Below are 18,873 nucleotides of genomic sequence, written 5' to 3'. Positions count from 1 at the left end.
GAATTTTTAGCAAGTTTAATAGTATAAATGTATGTGTGCACGTTTATATATTAATTTACATTATATTTGATACGTGAAATGTAATTATGAGCGTGGCTGCATTGATATCAACTACCGGGATAATTGTGTTTCCACGTATTTGAAATATAGTGGTTAAAACTTACTGAAAACTATTCGTTTATACGCTCGACTTTATGAGGAAAACTTTAAATTACATAGCATGCAGTGGCTCCCCAACTTTATGCAGTTATTTGTTTTAATTGGTCAATTAGTTGTTTAAATTAAGTTATCGTTGTGAATATTTCCAAATATAATAAAAACCATAATTATTTTTTGATACCAATATGAGAATGAATCTTTCGTGGAAAATTAACACTTTATTTATTAAATAATGAACGAAAAATCTGGAAAGTTTAGAAGAGAGTACTAATTTATGTATGAACACACCAGTGGTGTGCTATCATTGGACTAGAGGGCTAGAATAGTACCCTAAAGTCTTTCACCTAAAATTTAAAAATATCGCCAATTCAATTAAAATGAATTCAAATCATTGTCTATATTGATATTTCCACTCGGGTCAGCGAAGTTTTGAAACTGGTATCGGTCCAAGCTAAGGTAGTTGTTGTGATAGTGGAATGTTATGGTATGGTCCGCCGCTTCGTCCACTTGCACGGCCTCAATTCTGTTCAATTCGCAATACTGGCGGCTAAAAAAATGGTTCACTATTGTCAATTTATATTGTCAACCATTTTGTTTTGTTTACCTACTTTCTCGGACAATGGAGAGGTATTTTGTTATTTTATGGCGGAAACCTGACCATTGCTCTTTAATAATCACTTCAATAAATATTATTACAATTTAAAAATTAAAAATATATTTTTGTCCATACCTATTCCCTTGTTATATAATTCACGGCACGCCACTGGTACATAAATATGTACATACATATGTAACTTTCATGAAGTTGTCAAACAAAACTTTATTATAAATATGTATTTGTACTGAACTCTTTCATAATTATATACTACATACTTTATACTACAATATTAAGCTTTTAAAGTTATACGTGTGCTTTCAAAGTCATTCAAAAATAAACTTAGAAATGAATAATACGGAAGAATATACATAGTAGCGTTACTAAACTTATTTTTACCAAAGTTTTATCTTCATATAACAATTGATGATGTTTTTAGATTTAATTACTTTAAATCTAGATCTTAAATCTCTTTAAATCTTACTTTTAATTTAGATTTAATTACTTCCACTATCCATTAATGATTATAATTTAGTTAGTTTATAAATGAAGCTTAGTAGCATACCATCTACAATATGTATAAATCTACAGTTTTTAATCTGCTTAAAACCATTAAATTTATAATGGCTTTAAGGGTCAAAGCTCCTGGAAGCGGATTTTTCCAACTTTTATCCGACTAACCAACTTTTTATCGGCTATTCAGCTAACTATCTAATATGTACGTATGTACATCAATTTATTTTTGTGTGCTTAGCCTATATTTAAATCCACAGTTTTCATCTTTAGTATTTTATTTTACTTTGACTTAATAATAATTTGAAGAAGTTTTTACTTTTTTTTCAACTTTTATAAGGCAATGAATGTCAAAATCAAATTAATGCTAAGAATTGTTAGGGTTTAGGATCCGGATAAAAAATAACACCGTAGCCTTATCTATGTATATTGAGAAAATCTTTTCAACTACACCTTGTATGATTGTAATTTAGTTCTTTTAGAAATGAAACTTAGTGTTATACCGACTATGGAACCTCGCTATCGGCTATTCAGCTTATTTGTATGTATATAAACCCACTTTAGAGGTCAATGAAGTCAACCAATAAAGCCCTCTACATGAGGCCACCCCCCCCCCTAATGAATAGTCTTATATGTATTATATGTACATCAATTAATTTCTGTGTGTTTGGCCATTACACAAATCCACAGATTTCAACTTCATTATACATATAATCTTATGGTACTTTGACCATAAAACAATTTGATGAAGTTTTTACTTTTTTTTCAACTTTTACACGGCAGTGAAAGTCGAAAACAAATTAATTATATTGTTAGAGTTTAGGATCCGGATGAAAAATAACACCGTAACCTTATCTATATTGAGTATATCTTTTCAACTACACCTTGTATGATTGTAATTTAGTTCTTTTTGAAATAAAACTTAGTGTTATACCGACTATGGAACCTCGCTATCGGCTATTCAGCTTATTTGTATGTATATAAACCCACTTTAGAAGTCAACCAATAAAGCCCTCTACATGAGGCCACCCCCCCCCCCCCCCCAATGAATAGTCTTATATGTATTATATGTACATCAATTAATTTCTGTGTGTTTGGCCATTACACAAATCCACAGATTTCAACTTCATTATACATACATATAAGCTTATGGTACTTTGACCATAAAACAATTTGATGAAGTTTTTACTTTTTTTTCAACTTTTACACGGCAATGAAAGTCGAAAACAAATTAATTATATTGTAAGAGTTTAGGATCCGGGTGAAAAATAACACCGTAACCTTATCTATATTGAGTATATCTTTTCAACTACACCTTGTATGATTGTAATTTAGTTCTTTTAGAAATAAAACTTAGTGTTATACCGACTATGGAACCTCGCTATCGGCTATTCAGCTTATTTGTATGTATATAAACCCACTTTAGAAGTCAACCAATAAAGCCCTCTACATGAGGCCACCCCCCCCCCCCCCCAATGAATAGTCTTATATGTATTATATGTACATCAATTAATTTCTGTGTGTTTGGCCATTACACAAATCCACAGATTTCAACTTCATTATACATACATAAAAGCTTATGGTACTTTGACCATAAAACAATTTGATGAAGTTTTTACTTTTTTTTCAACTTTTACACGGCAGTGAAAGTCGAAAACAAATTAATTATATTGTTAGAGTTTAGGATCCGGATGAAAAATAACACCGTAACCTTATCTATATTGAGTATATCTTTTCAACTACACCTTGTATGATTGTAATTTAGTTCTTTTTGAAATAAAACTTAGTGTTATACCGACTATGGAACCTCGCTATCAGCTATTCAGCTTATTTGTATGTATATAAACCCACTTTAGAAGTCAACCAATAAAGCCCTCTACATGAGGCCACCCCCCCCCCCCCCCCAATGAATAGTCTTATATGTATTATATGTACATCAATTAATTTCTGTGTGTTTGGCCATTACACAAATCCACAGATTTCAACTTCATTATACATACATATAAGCTTATGGTACTTTGACCATAAAACAATTTGATGAAGTTTTTACTTTTTTTTCAACTTTTACACGGCAATGAAAGTCGAAAACAAATGAATTATATTGTTAGAGTTTAGGATCCGGATGAAAAATAACACCGTAACCTCATCTATATTGAGTATATCTTTTCAACTACACCTTGTATGATTGTAATTAAGTTCTTTTAGAAATAAAACTTAGTGTTATACCGACTATGGAACCTCGCTATCGGCTATTCAGCTTATTTGTATGTACATATATAAACCCACTTTAGAGGTCAATGAAGTCAACCAATAAAGCCCTCCACATGAGCCCCCCCCCCCCAATAAATAGTCGTATATGTATTATATGTACATCAATTAATTTCTGTGTGTTTGGCCATTACACAAATCCACAGATTTCAACTTCATTATACATAGAATCTTATGGTACTTTGACCATAAAACAATTTGATGAAGTTTTTACTTTTTTTTCAACTTTTACACGGCAATGAAAGTCGAAAACAAAAATAATTATATTGTTAGAGTTTAGGATCCGGATGAAAAATAACACCGTAACCTTATCTATATTGAGTATATCTTTTCAACTACACCTTGTATGATTGTAATTTAGTTCTTTTTGAAATAAAACTTAGTGTTATACCGAATATGGAACCTCGCTATCGGCTATTCAGCTTAATTGTATGTATATAAACCCTTTTAGAGGTCAATGAAGTCAACCAATAAAGCCCTCCACATGAGCCCCCCCCCCCCAATAAATAGTCGTATATGTATTATATGTACATCAATTAATTTCTGTGTGTTTGGCCATTACACAAATCCACAGATTTCAACTTCATTATACATATAATCTTATGGTACTTTGACCATAAAACAATTTGATGAAATTTTTACTTTTTTTTCAACTTTTACACGGCAATGAAAGTCGAAAACAAATTAATTATATTGTTAGAGTTTAGGATCCGGATGAAAAATAACACCGTAACCTTATCTATATTGAGTATATCTTTTCAACTACACCTGTATGAATGTAACATAGCAACCGTCCCACCGGAACTAAAAGAAAAAGAAAACGCTCAATACAACAAACACACCCATCAAACTACCCATCCGAAATCCCTATTCACAAACCGTCATATTTCACATCACACCTGAGACGTCGTACGTCACACTGACAACACACCTGAGAAACACCAGGAGAGGTCGGCGGGGAGATGGAGGGTATCCCAAAGAGGAGGAAAGGCGGGAGGAGGGCGGCCATCAACCCTGCGAGATCTCCCCGTTGCAGAGACGCAGCACGCCCCTGAATAAGTGATCCTCACTTGCGTACACACTCTTGTTTTATTTATCGGAGAACAACGGTTCGAAAGTGGGCGCCATCCGGAGAGCGCGCCACCGGTTTCATATCGACCGAACGAAGACGAGGGGGGGAGGTCGGTAAGGTAGGGCTCTGGTCGGTAATCCCAGTACGCGGACGCCGCAGGAGTGCGTCCCGGACGCACGAGGCGCACGAGGCGCGTCTCCAACCGCCAGCTGACATGAGGCTTTGGGCCCCCTTCGAGAGGGCGGAAGCCCCGGGGGCACTTGTCCCTGCTAGGGCGGATCCCTCCCGCCTCTGAGGCTGCGCCCCCGACGACCCCACCCCGCCCTGAGGGCGCGCGCACCCCCTCTGTGTGGGCCATGTTTGTTTACCTCGAACCGACGACGGCGACGCTTTCCCACCTGATTTTCCACAATTTTCCGTGATCAATCGCCTCCCAATCAACGAAACCAACACCACACACTTTGACACATTGACTATACATAAAGTGATCAAAAATAATAACAACAAAAAAAAAACATTGCCCGACTCATTCCAAATCTAATGACATAAAGTGGTGTTGAAACAATGAGATAACCTCGAAGGTTCGAAGGTGGTGGTGGTGGTTTGTGTGTGTGTGTGTGTGTGTGTGTGTGTGTTTGACAGTGGCTCAATCTAGTGCACGTCAAAGTGTGAAAATGGGAAAATTTCCGAAACGTGAGATATGTCAGCGCCGCGATACGGTTCGTATTTGTGATTCATGTGTAGTTATGATGTCATATTTTTTTTGTTGTTTTTAATCGTCGGGCTCGTTCGGTCGTTGATAAGCGATAACAATTGAATATCGTTTTCCGGAGCGTTTACCGCAATGTCCTAGTATTATATATATAAAATGTCCGGTGAAGGATATTCAGTTCCTTGTAATGAATGAGTAAGATTGGACGCCGTTGTTGTTGACCACACGCGTTTTATTTATCGCTCGAAAATGTTTCAATTCATACTTGTTGATTGTGTTGATTTGTAGTGTCGTCTGTGTTTTTGCCGAATTTGCTAGTTGATTTCGCACAAATGACGTTGGAGGAAAATATAGGTACCATTTTTCATATGTTTTCGGTAGCCAAATCGACTAAATTTTCAAAGGAATGTTAAAAAATGTGTGTGTGCATACATTTAATCAGCATTATGCATATTCGAAAAATTGAAAATAAGTGTAATAATTAGTAAATTTGGCTAATGACAGTTTTTCCTGTCCATTTGTATTTAAAAATTGTATGAAAGTTTTTTGATCTTGTTAAATTATATAAAATACAGTTATTTCTTTTTAAGTATGACTACAATATATAAAATAACTTGTTACTTTGTTTATATTATATATGTACAAATATTAAACCTTTGTGTTTGTTCGATGTTCTTTTAAAAATATTTTTAGTACAGTGCGTTGTTTAATTGGCCTTTTTAATTTTAGTCAAATTTTTGTATTTTTAATGATAAAATAACTTTCTTTCTCGGAAAATTCTCAGTTGAAATTAACGATACAGAGAGGTCGTTGAACCTTCGATGTATACTCAGATACTTAGTCAAATTCATTACATACAATAGTTAGAATAGCGTGTTCGTTTTGTTAATCGTATTGTTTCCAAATGCATTGGTGTGAATTATGTATAGGAAATAGTGGGTTATTCAAAACACATATTCTCTAATGGCTATGCGAAATTTCCGTGCTTATGTTATTAGCAAAACTTTACCATTAATTGTATGTTTGGTGCGTAATTACGTTTTCGGAGCATTCATATTAGCATTTATGAAAGGCACTTAGCGATATTATCAATCAAATTATTATATTAAATAATATGTACATGGAATAATCCAACTCCTGTTATTTTGATTTAATAAAATATAAAATTTATAGGGTGTAAGCTAGCATTTTTTCCTTATTCGGAGTAAAAACAATTCCCGACAAGAATAGTGATGTGATTTCGGTACTTTGGGGTCCAATTTTGTAATGTATTTTTTATTTGCGGCGTTGTTTGGATACAACATCCACTGGCTTTCACAATCAATTACCACAAATCGTCCTATCAAATATTTACGTTCATGTAAATGAACTGCTACGTGTGTTTACCGTCGATGATTATGCGAGATAAAAGTGTTTGCGTGTCTCAACTTTACCATACAAAAGTACGTGTGGCTTTCATGACCCGTTTTTCAAGTTCACTATATTTTAAAGCTCTCCGATATTCGTGTTTACACCTTGTCGGGCAATTATTTTTTCTATGGAAATTACTCAATTGTTGACGAGTGGTTTTAATGGTACATACATACATAAATTGATCGTAAATGAACTGTTTCTAATAAAGTTCCCTTTTCATGGATCATATAAAGTCGAAGAATGATTTTCGAAGCTAACGTTACATATGTATATAGCTCAACCCTTTCATGTATTGATTACCTTTATATTGCGCCATATCTTTTTGTTTTTTTTTTTAATATAAACCTCTCCCGTTCATATAACTATATGAGGGTTCAAATAAAACAAAAGTAGGCAGCATGCAACTGTAAATCATATATTTAAATAAATTCTGATGAAAATGAATAATACTCGACAAAATGCTGAACTCATCTAAATGGCATATTCAAAACATGAAGTTATGGCATAATTTTATACTAATTAAGTAAGTTTAATTTGGCTCGTTTATATATTTTTACTTACTTCACTATATTAACTTTTCATTTTCAAGATACTAATCTTTTAATTGTTCCCACTCTATTCTGTATAAAATATTTAATAGAGTTTTTAATTTTTTTTTTTACTGAACAACTAAGCAAAGTTTCTATTACTTCGCCGTAAAAAGTATTATGAATGAATAATTTGTACACTTTCGAGGTTTTTTTATATAGTTTTTTGATATAGACTCCATTATTAATTCAACAAAAAATTTTAAACACAAATATATGTATATTAAAATAAGTAGATATTCAACAGGTATATATTGTTTAGCAAGCTATTTTATTAGTCATTGAATGCTAAATTTTTGATTATCCGTCCAGAAGATTTGAACTAAATATACATATAGGTTGAAATGAAATAAAAAACAAACTATTCTTATATGAGATTCACTCGCGAGCATTTTCGAACTCTATTGCCGAATTAATACTATATAATCTAAACATTACTTTGTCTATTCCAAATTCTATCATATGTTTATATTGTACGTCACATATGTATATATGTAAATTTGATTTAAATATGTACACAATAGTTTAGTCAAGCGGATTTGACTATTTATATATTAAATTAAATCATTTTTGTGTTTTTTATCATTACCCGTGTGTCAAATTTTGTTTTAATATATTACATGAGTATTATTGTTTGCATCCCACGCGTTCGGATACAAAGTTCGTAGGCGGATCTCCAATGTACATACTTCTGAGAATTTTCCGCTAATATTTAATACATATATTAATAAATCTGTTGTGTTAAAATAAATGTTTAAAATAGAATTTCAAACACGAAAGGAAAATAAATGTAAATTTTCGCTGTCACATCGAATGCAATTTCGGTTTAAAGTCTCGCTTGTTTTCTTGCCGTTTTGTCCCGTGAAGGCGCATTCGGGCACGGGTTTCGCATATAAAAATGTATGCAAATCGCAAATTTTATTTTCTGAGGTCTTCGCCTTTATTGACTGTCCCGTTTTTATGTTATCTTCGGGCAAACATATGTGTGCGGACCGCCAAAATTTTATGCTTGCTTTGAAATGCCTGTATTAAAAGCAAACAGGGATGCGGGAAGCGAGAGCTTCACCGTACCCAAAGCTTTAGCAGATTATGGTCGCGGAAAGTATAAAAAAAAATGTCCTGAAAAACAAAAAAACAAAACAAAAACGTATGCAAACAGATTTCGCATGCATGGGGGTGGTGTGCGGCTTTATCCCAAGTTTTAATTCGCGCAAATACAAAATGGCCGTTTTACGTACGTATGAATATTTGAATGGCGGAATATTTGAACGCGTGTTTCAACGAATGCTTAAATAGCTCGCTTGATATAAACTTTTGACAAATAAACGTGTGCATGGTAGTGTTTTGTACGTTAATATTTCGGCCGCTTTCGGGCATTTCTGGGCCTTGCTTGGCATTACTCGGATGAAAATTGGACAAAAATACCTTTGAAAAATCTTGTAAATCTATATAAGAGGCTATCATACTATCTCAGCATTTCTCAGATGATTTTGAATGGGATCCTGTGATTCCGGATTCCAAACCCTTCCAGAAAACGGCTACGGTACAAGTAGCATAAGATAGTATACCAAATTTGGTATACCATTGCGAATCGAACGTACTTTTCAACGTTCAATTTTCATACTCAATTTGGTATTTAATACTATCTCATAGTACTATCAAACGAAAGCAACTTTTTAAAGGTTGATTTTAATTATCAACCACCCGAGCAACGCTGGGTTAATGAAACATTATGTTAAAAATACATTAACATCTCACTTATTAATTACATCGAGCAACAAAATCCTCATCTCACTCTTGCATCATGCATTTTAAAATCATCATGCATCATGCATTTTTAAATCAATTTAAAATCATTTATCGCTCGAGTTAGTACGTTCAGATAAAAATTAAATATATCTGGAGATGAAAAAACCAATCTTTATAAACGTGCTTGAGTGAGAAATTAGATTATATTATATTACGGAAAAAATTTCAAAAAAATATATATTTTTGACTTTTAGGTATTTTAAATCATCAAAAAATTCCAATCATTGTAAAAAAAAACTGACTATTTATTCCACTACTGAAATAATTTTGGCAATCAAAAGATTTTGAGTTAAAGATTGCAAAAGACAAAAATCTTTGAAAAATTGCGCATTTTTTTAAGTGTTCTTATGTATTTCATAAACAATAGGAAACCAACAAAAGATATTGTCATATTATAATTATTGTCACTCCAATAATTTTTAATTATTACTCAGTGTTATTGTGTTAAAAATACAAATGTGTGCACACGTGTCCTTTCAAATGTGTGCACACAATTTAAACATGACTATAATTTGGTGAATATCCTGAATATATGTACGTACATACATATGTAAATATGTAAAAATATTATTACGAAATTGAATAGAGAATGCTCGGATTGAAAAAAGCAGCAGTGCAATAAACTTTTAAATTAAAACAACCACCAAAGCGTGCATTTGATCTCTTTTTACTTTATTTATTTTGAAACTGATCAAATTCCCGAAACAGAATGTTTTACTCTTTTTTACGTGCAGTTATTAAATTCTCTGAAATTCACTCGCCGTTCGTGCAACTCAGACATGTTTTAATTCCGCATACATTTTTACTATTCAATATGCATTTATAAAGTGATTTATTTATGTGCGGATTTTTTTTGACAGAACCATCTCCACTGTACGACAATAACCACTATCACGAGGAATGCCTTCGCTGCAACTCTTGCGGCTTAAATCTCACAGGACCAAATCAGGTAATCTTTTTTGTGTGTATATGTACAATATGTATATGTATGTATATGTATGTACACCTTACCCTTTTTTAATTAAAAAATTTCAAGGAAAAATTTAACGATAATAATTAACGTTCAAGGAAATTCTTTCGTTTAATACCTATTATATTGTAGGGAGTTCGTTAAAATTGAATAGAGCGTTTAATTACTGAGTGTCATTAGCTCGTATATAATTCAAGGTTCTCCTCCAAACTTTCCTAAACGGCACTGTAAAAAATCGATAAAGTTACTTCTTTCGAATTATTAACTTCATCCTTGGGCATCATAAATATATAATATTTAAATTTTGTTGAGGGTGATTCATAGGCGTGTGTAAATATTTGCATATGCGTGTACATACATACATATGTATATCCAATACGTAGAATAATATCATTTATATTTTAACCAATGTATCATATTAATTAGCAAACCTGTTAAAATATACATGTGATTATGTTAAAATTGAAATTTAATCGATTTCATAATATATTTTGCCAACACAAAATCCTTTAAAAAGTTTGAAATTAATTCAATTTCATCAAAGTTTGTTGAATTAATTTATTTTATATTCCATAAAAATGTTCTATGCTTATATTATTATTTAATTAATATATTTTTTTAATTTACCTAATAAATATTATAAAATTTCCTTCGACTTTTGGAAATTTTCACTTTTTATCCTAAATTTATTATGTTCGGGGAAAGTAAATCATGACTCTAAAAATGTAAATTCATTGGAAAATCCACTTTTTTATACAATTTTATTACATGTAGTATTATATTAACCCTTCAATTGAATTTTAAATCATTCAAATGCAAAACATAGCTTTGAGTATTATCATTTTTTCTCTCAAACACCACATACTATCGACCTGTATTTATTTATTTATTTAGTCAGTAACTTTGTTTGATTTTTTAAAAGATGATCAGTGAGATATACTATCTATCACTAACTAATTATATTAGTTTGTCTTAAAATAACTTAAAACCTTTGATTTTTATCTACATATACATACATATGTACGTGTCTTATACTATTACTACTAAATTTCCATAAAAGTTACTGGCTTTTATTAATAAAACTGACCATTTAAAACAAAAAAATCCGTTAGTGAAACCATATCTAAATACAAATCTTTCATCATCATTTTCATTCATATATCATCCACTGCTGTAAGAAGGCCTTTTCAACACGCTTCATTTTTTTCTCTGTTTTAAATCACTCTCATCCATCTCATCCTACTAATTTTTCTTATTTCATCCACCCATCTCCCTTGTGGCCTTGCTTGCACCCTTTTACATTCTCTCAAGTACCATTCGAGCACTTTTTTCATTTATTATTCTAGCTATGTGACCCACTCATTGCTATCAATCTATTCACTCACTCTACTCTGTCAACTAACCTTATCATACTTCTCACCCACGTGTTCTTTTTACAAACCTCCTTTACGTTTCACTTACGATTACGATTCAGGAAAAAGTTTGCCTCTTATCCGATCGTTTTCATACTTTGCCATATTGCTCATTTTGGTCATCAATATAAGTAAATGAATCCTCCGCCATTACGATGGTGCAAAAATATCGTGTAAGACGCGTTTGAAATCTGTCCGGCCAGATAGTCGTTGACGTTTATCCACCGTTTGTTTAGACTATTCTCACTTTTCGCCATGTCAGATTTCAGTTGTCTAAACGCTTATAACTTTTTCTTTTGTACTAACCTCTTATACGTTTCACATGGTTTTCGTGTAAGCGGTCATTTTTTATATCCCTTATCCGATCGTTTTCATACTTTGCCATATTGCTCATTTTAGTAATCAATATAAGTTAAGGTATCATCCGCAATTACGATGGTGAAAAAATATCGTATTAGACACGTTTGAAAATACTGCATCGTATTATACGGTGACGTTTATCTGTCACATTCATCATTCACATCGGTAGTTTGATTACTTTTCGCCCTGCCATCTCGCTGTCAAATTTTAATTATTAAAACGCCTATAACATTTTCTTTTTTCACTCTATATTTTATAATTCACTCTATATTTTTCCTATCCCTCCTGGTTTGCTGCATATCTACATACATATGTTTACATACCTACATATAATATATACTTTATTTAAGTACATATGTTATGAGCTGAATAAAAAAAATGCACTGCATAAATCAAAATTACTCGGCAAAAGCTCACCAAAGAATTGCATCATTACCTTTGATTGCACTTGCAACTTGCAGCAATAAAAAATGCATTACTTCGTCGGCGACGACCGCTCTTAATGAAGCATTGAAGCTATTCAACCGCTTCACCAAGCATACAAAGTGGTCTGAAAACGTGTTGAGGCCTTTGCAGATACTTCCACGTCTATGTTCTAAGTATGCGGATTTTGTATAATAATTAGTGTAATGCGGTGATTGTTGCAGAAGCGGGCTCGCCGCTTCAAGAACGCCATTCTGTGCGATTTGCACTTTGCAGACGTGGCCCTCATGGAGTGCAGTGACTTCATGCAGCAGCTACGCAGCTTCAAGCCGCAATCTCTGGGCTGTGCCGTGGCCCGGAGGAAAAGCAGTACAACACTCATTTTCCCCCTGCCACCGCAAGCATGCTCAGGTAATTATAAAATAATAGATATTTAATTAGAAAGCCCCCTGGAAAGAGAAAATTTCCATAGTAACACACATATAAACAATAATAAACAACGATAAACACACATATCCCCGTATTATACTGTATACAACGTAAAATAAGATTTATTATAATTATTTTACAAGTATGTTAAATATTAAATATGTCAACTATTTGTTTGAAATGTATGATTAAAGAAACTGTCAAATAATTCTGATATAATGGATGGATTCAGTTCTAGTATCATCCAAATTTTTCCATCGACATTAGGTGTATTTGAAATCTGTCAAATTTATTTTGTAGATAGGCTAAAGCTAAAAAGTTTATATATAATTTACAAATTTAAAAATGACTTGTATCAAATAGGTTTTGACTATTTTGGTCTATTTATGTGGTTAGCATAAATGAAGGAGCTTAGAACTATAATTTAGATAAATTAAGTAGTGAAAGAAAGTTGTAAGATTTCATGATGTAATTTGAGGTTGAGGTTAATTTATAAGGTTTGTGAATAAGAAAAAATTTAAAAAAAATCCTATATACATATACGAAGAGCTGTGTATATTTACAATATTCGTATGCTTTCTTTGTATGCTATGTATATTTACAAAATGACATAAACAAGCTTTTGAAATTGCTATTTAATTCGATTCGATTATCTTCTGCATACCAGAAGTTCTTATATTGTTGATCAGGGAATGAATAGCGGTTTAATAACAATAAAATTAATTGGCCTGGGGATTTACATATAATCAGCTTGTAGTATTGCATCAAAATTGTGTGAAAAATATATAAAATTTTGTGTAAAGTTCCGAAAATTGCTGAAATACATGGAACTGTTGTTAATTTCAAATATCATTAAACTGTAAAATAACAATTCCAGTATTCGTATGTAAACCCGATGAATAATTACATTTGCAGTATATTTCTAATTCAATGCTACATATGTATGTATATAAAAATCTGATACACTACCGTTAAAATTTGACTAAATTTTTGTTTGTGGTAAATTACATACAAAATTAACATAATCTCCCGACCTAAAAATTATTCTTTCCTTTCATGACAATAACAAAGAATTTTTAGGGATATGTATTTCTTATCTGGACACTTTTCTGTGACAGAAGGATTTTTTTTGCTTATAAGTAGGCATGAAATTGAGCTTGTCACAAAAGATACTTCTTTATAATATGAAAATTGTCAAAATATATATGTATTATATTGTACATAATTTAAACTAAACCATTTTAAATTTTATATGTAAAAGAAAAATATGTTCAACTTGTAATTTTTTTTCATATTATATACATATATGTACATACATTCTATATGTAAAGCATTTTTGAAGCAAGAAATTATATTCATTGTCATTCCAAATTAGTAAGCAAATTCATTCTATAATTATCGATTGTTCTTCATATGATTATTATGAACATTAAATTAGTGAATGCATTTTTTAAACGAATAACATAACTCTTAGGGTGTATTATCTGTGAAATTTTTGTATTACAACTTATTAGCGCGTCTAATTAGAACTATCAAAATGATAATCTGATAAGAGTTTATTTGCATCATGTCTGGAATCCTAGATTCGTGCGGGTTTTATCTTTTAGATTATGTTCACAATGCAAACTCGCAAAATAAAATATGGTGCAATGATTATACATAGTTGAAAATAAATGTTGCATAAAATAATGATGAAAAAAAAAGTCTAATATAGCAATGCCTTTTGTGACTTTTCGCATTTTCATTTGGTAATTTATCGAAGATGGATTTGATGTCATTATATGAAGTACTATGATGTGAGAGAAAATACGCCGAGAAGAAATATATGGGAAGATCAAATAAAAGATATGAAAAATATGGATGCTAAGAATATTGGCAATGATCATTTTTCACGCTTCGCATTTTTTCCACTCCCGGCGTAGAAATACAGACATACGAACATATCTGTTATTAAAAAAATATATTATAGAGATACGCCGTGCGTAATACGTCGATAAAGCAAGTGGCAATGCTTTTTACGGAGATAAGCCGAATGGAATGGTGCGAAACGGAAGTTACATATATTGACACATTGTCTTGTGAATTGATTGATGGCAAATTCGACCGTAATAAACAAACTGAACGAGAAAAACATTCAGAATGGACCAAGCCAAAGAGGGATTCGACCTGCAGCCGAACCAAGCCCGCTCACTCTAAGTTGGAACGCCAAGCTCTAAATTAAAGACTTGTTTGGTGTTCAACCTACAGTGAGTGGACTTTGGTGTTATCTACAAATGCGAGTGGCTCAAATTTTGTGTTATTTTCCTGGAAAATTCGTGCGGAAAAGTCGCTGAAGCTGAAAGTAAACGCTGTCCGTAAAACGTTACGGCGTGCGTTAAAGAAAATATACAGTATCATTATCATATTCGTGTTGCGGAGGTAATGTAATTTAATTTATGCGGGATGTGTGTGTGTGTGTAAATGATCAAATTAAGGTTTAAGATATTATTTAGAATTTTGAAACGTTAGGGAATATTTTATACATGTATCATATAAAACAATAATACATAAATTTTCCACTAAAAATTGAGATGGGAAATCAAATTGACGATTTCAAGATTTGTTCGTCTGAACTGAATTTATGTGTTGTGCCGAAATATGTTATATTTTAATTTAGTTATACTTGTGTTGTGATAAAATATCATCGCATGGGTTATGGCATATTAAGTTATTAAATAAAAATACATTTGTCGGTTCTGTATTCGATCCGCATTGTGGTCGTATTTTTTTCAAATACCTTTAAAATATAATTAATTAAATATTTATATTTAATTATGTATAATATGAAAAAAATGGTACAAAACCGCGCTAAATCAAATTAACGTTATGTATTTTTTTATATGGGTGATGTAAGCAATTTCTAACCTGTAATATAGTGATAGAACCGATGAAAATTTAATCGGGTATATTATAAGTAAAAACTGCCTACCTACCTACATATAGATAATATAAAACACCAATAGAAAAATTAATTAACCCTTTGAGTGCTGACGCCCGCCACGCTGAAAATTTCTCTAACACATCCAACTAGAATTATTTAGAAATCCAATAGAAAGCAGGTGTAAAAATTGTGGTGACCGGAAAAATGCAGTCTCGAGACATCCAAACTTTCAAAGATGCTCAAGGAGAACTAACGCAATAGAATTCCACAAAAAAGCGTCAAGGGTTATTTGTTTGTTATCCGAGGTTGCTAACCTTTTTTTGCGTAAGTACTTTTTGAGTGCCTTTGAAAATTAGGACTTCTCGAAACAGCGCTACTTTTCAGTGCAATTTAGTGCATCTTTCCGGGAATCAAAAATTGTAGCTAATCCAAAAAAAACTATCCTAGATAACTACCGCCGAGGATTTTGAGTTTTGTAAAGGTGTGTTTAGACTCTCTAATACACCTTGCAACAATATAAAATAAACAAAAAATGAATATATTTTTCAAAAACTTGTTCCATCTTCTTCATTGTTAAAATGTAATACTCACAATCTCAATGCCAAGCCACAATCTAAAATATTCAGCAATTAGGGATTTCCATCGAGAAATTCTGGTATGGTTATAAATTCAGAAATTTCGGTGTAAACCAGTATTTATAAACATTGACACTGATTGCACGACCCATGTTCAATGCATTTTTTTTCAATGCTACCTGGAAAGGCTTAGCGGGTAGTATTCTTGTTTATTTTTTACATACTCAAAAACCAACGCCCATCATGGACTTGTTGGCAAAATCCCGACGGCGTTGGTCAGCATTCAAAGGATATATATATATATATATATATATATAAGGCTTTTATATATATATATATATATATGATGATATATACAGTATACTAGTAGAGTCATAAATGTATTAAATATTGTTTTGGATTTGACCGCCATAGATTGATATTTCTCCCGCTAAAAGTAGTGGCCTTCTCAGGTATACATAGGTACATATGAAAATACATTTTACGGGATGAGAAAACTAAATTTTCCTCTATAGACACCAGATATTTTCCTTTCGCCGCGAGATAACATCCATCTACTTCGTCTTTCGCCTCTGAAACGATTATTCGTCGTGAAATTTGAACACTGTTCTTGAGATGCTGTGATGTATATTTTCAGTGAGAGTCTTCCTCTCTTCCCCCCCAGCTAGCAGAATAACGTCTCTCAAACGCAATTTACTTGACGGGTGTCATTTTCATTTGTAATGCATTTTAAGGGTTGAAGTGCGCGAACAATATTACGAAATTTTCTACGCCATTTAAATTTTATATAACGAAATATTTTTTACATAAATCAACAAATGTTGAACACATTGAAATATTGTACGAATAATAATTGAATTCAAATACAATATTGTAAATTTCACATATGTATTGAGACTATTAAAATCAACATACAACCTTTTAAACTCACATCTGTGTATTAAAACTTTAGCAATTCACAAATCACTATCATCTCGAATTGATTGCTATTATACATTTTAGCCTATCGGTTTCAAATGACGTTTATATTTGTCACTTCTACAATATTTTTTTGCGTTATTCTACTAATGATTACTAAATTTTCTCATAATGAAATAAATGTATGGTTATTTTCAGTACTTTTTAAGCTCAGATTGAATTTATCTATATTTTATGTCTCATATATAATATTTGTATGGCTTAGTTCAAAAGGTCAATGTCTTATCTTGCGGCGAATTTAGCTTATATGTAAATATTCATTCAATAAATGTCAACTTTTATAGAAAAATATTGAAATATATTAGCTGAGACGTTGCAAAAAATATGGACTGCATCGAAACCCATCTCCGGGCGTGAAACTTTTGATATCGTAAATTCCAATATAGAAAATTTCAATACATAATATTTTCATATTGGCCTTTTCATATATGAATTTGTAAATTAAATGTACCATTGTTGTATGTATGTATGTAGATATATCGATGCTATATGATTTGCGATTTTCCATTAACGAAAAATGTGTTTCAGATGAGTTTTGCGAGGAATTTCCACACAATTTAATACCCACTCCCGGGTATTGGATTGAATGTTCCCGACAAAAAATAACTACGGATACGATATGGGACGAGAGCGAATCGGAACACGAATCAGGCAGAGAGTTGGATCCTCCGAGGAGAGATAGAGGTAATTTTCGAAAACTCCATATCGAATTTTAGGCACTCTGAGACCTTCGTATTTGACGGGATGTCTTAATTTCACAGGTCGAAGGAGGGATAGCGCTCTTTGCGAAGAGGATACGGAAGATGAGAGTCCACCTAGACAGAAAACAACGATAGAGCAGCAATGGGAGTCGTCGGCAGGCTTCGAACTGACATCAGTGGAACAGGAAACGTACGAGAGATATTTCTATGGGACGGAACACTGGAACTATTTCACCAATGATGAAGATCTGGGACCGGTGATACTCAGCATCAAACAGGAGACTCTAAACTCGAGGGATCAGTTCAGGTGAGTCGTCGTTGCTGAATTTTTTGCTGAATCGAACAATTTACAGATTTTTTCCCCATCGTTATTTTCACCGTCGATAGAGCTCATCTGTATAGTTTGGTTTGGGTGGTTGTAAAGTCTCGGTGATGGGCAATGATGAAAGTATTTTACGTGTGCTTTTTTTGCATATTTACGCTCAGGTGCTCGCTCAGCCTCGTCCGGGTTTATGCGGGGAAAAAAGTCGGTATAATAACGTTATGAAAGAATATTGAATTACACGCCAATATCTAGCTGATATGTATATGTATGTACACATTCTACGTATCAAAATTCATATTTGAATTACGTAATTGCATTTTGATACGTCGAATTTTAATATAAAATTTTTATAGAAAAAATAATATACTGCTATCTAATATATAATTTCGAATGAGACTTTGTTTGATTTTGATTTTCAAATGCTTTTTATTTTTACTAAATTATGTTCACAATACATCTTATATCTATTTTAATAGCTACTGATCTTCTGATCATTTTCTAGTTTACAATTGTAATTTAATTTGGTTAGTAATCAAAGTATTATATTATTCTAATATTAACGCGCAGCATAATACGAAAAATAGCTCAAAAACCTATTTACAATTATTATAAATTCTCATAATACATCTAGTACATAATATTAATTAAAGAC

At 32.1% G+C, this 18,873-nt stretch overlaps 1 protein-coding gene across 1 annotated transcript in view; it reads left to right on the top strand.

The window, feature by feature from the left end:
- Positions 1-18,873, top strand: part of rsh (Rap GTPase activating protein radish) — a 126,539-nt gene that overhangs the window by 11,149 nt on the left and 96,517 nt on the right. The window contains exons 3-6 of the mRNA XM_077432355.1: positions 9,989-10,077; positions 12,518-12,704; positions 17,724-17,879; positions 17,957-18,203. Coding sequence (XP_077288481.1) covers positions 9,989-10,077; positions 12,518-12,704; positions 17,724-17,879; positions 17,957-18,203 — 679 coding nt within the window. The remainder of the gene's footprint in view (positions 1-9,988; positions 10,078-12,517; positions 12,705-17,723; positions 17,880-17,956; positions 18,204-18,873) is intronic.

The sequence above is a fragment of the Arctopsyche grandis genome, chromosome 6 (genome assembly GCF_051622035.1).
Source record: "Arctopsyche grandis isolate Sample6627 chromosome 6, ASM5162203v2, whole genome shotgun sequence".
Classification (NCBI taxonomy): Eukaryota; Metazoa; Arthropoda; class Insecta; order Trichoptera; family Hydropsychidae; genus Arctopsyche; species Arctopsyche grandis.
This window is presented reverse-complemented; position numbering and strand designations above follow the sequence as displayed.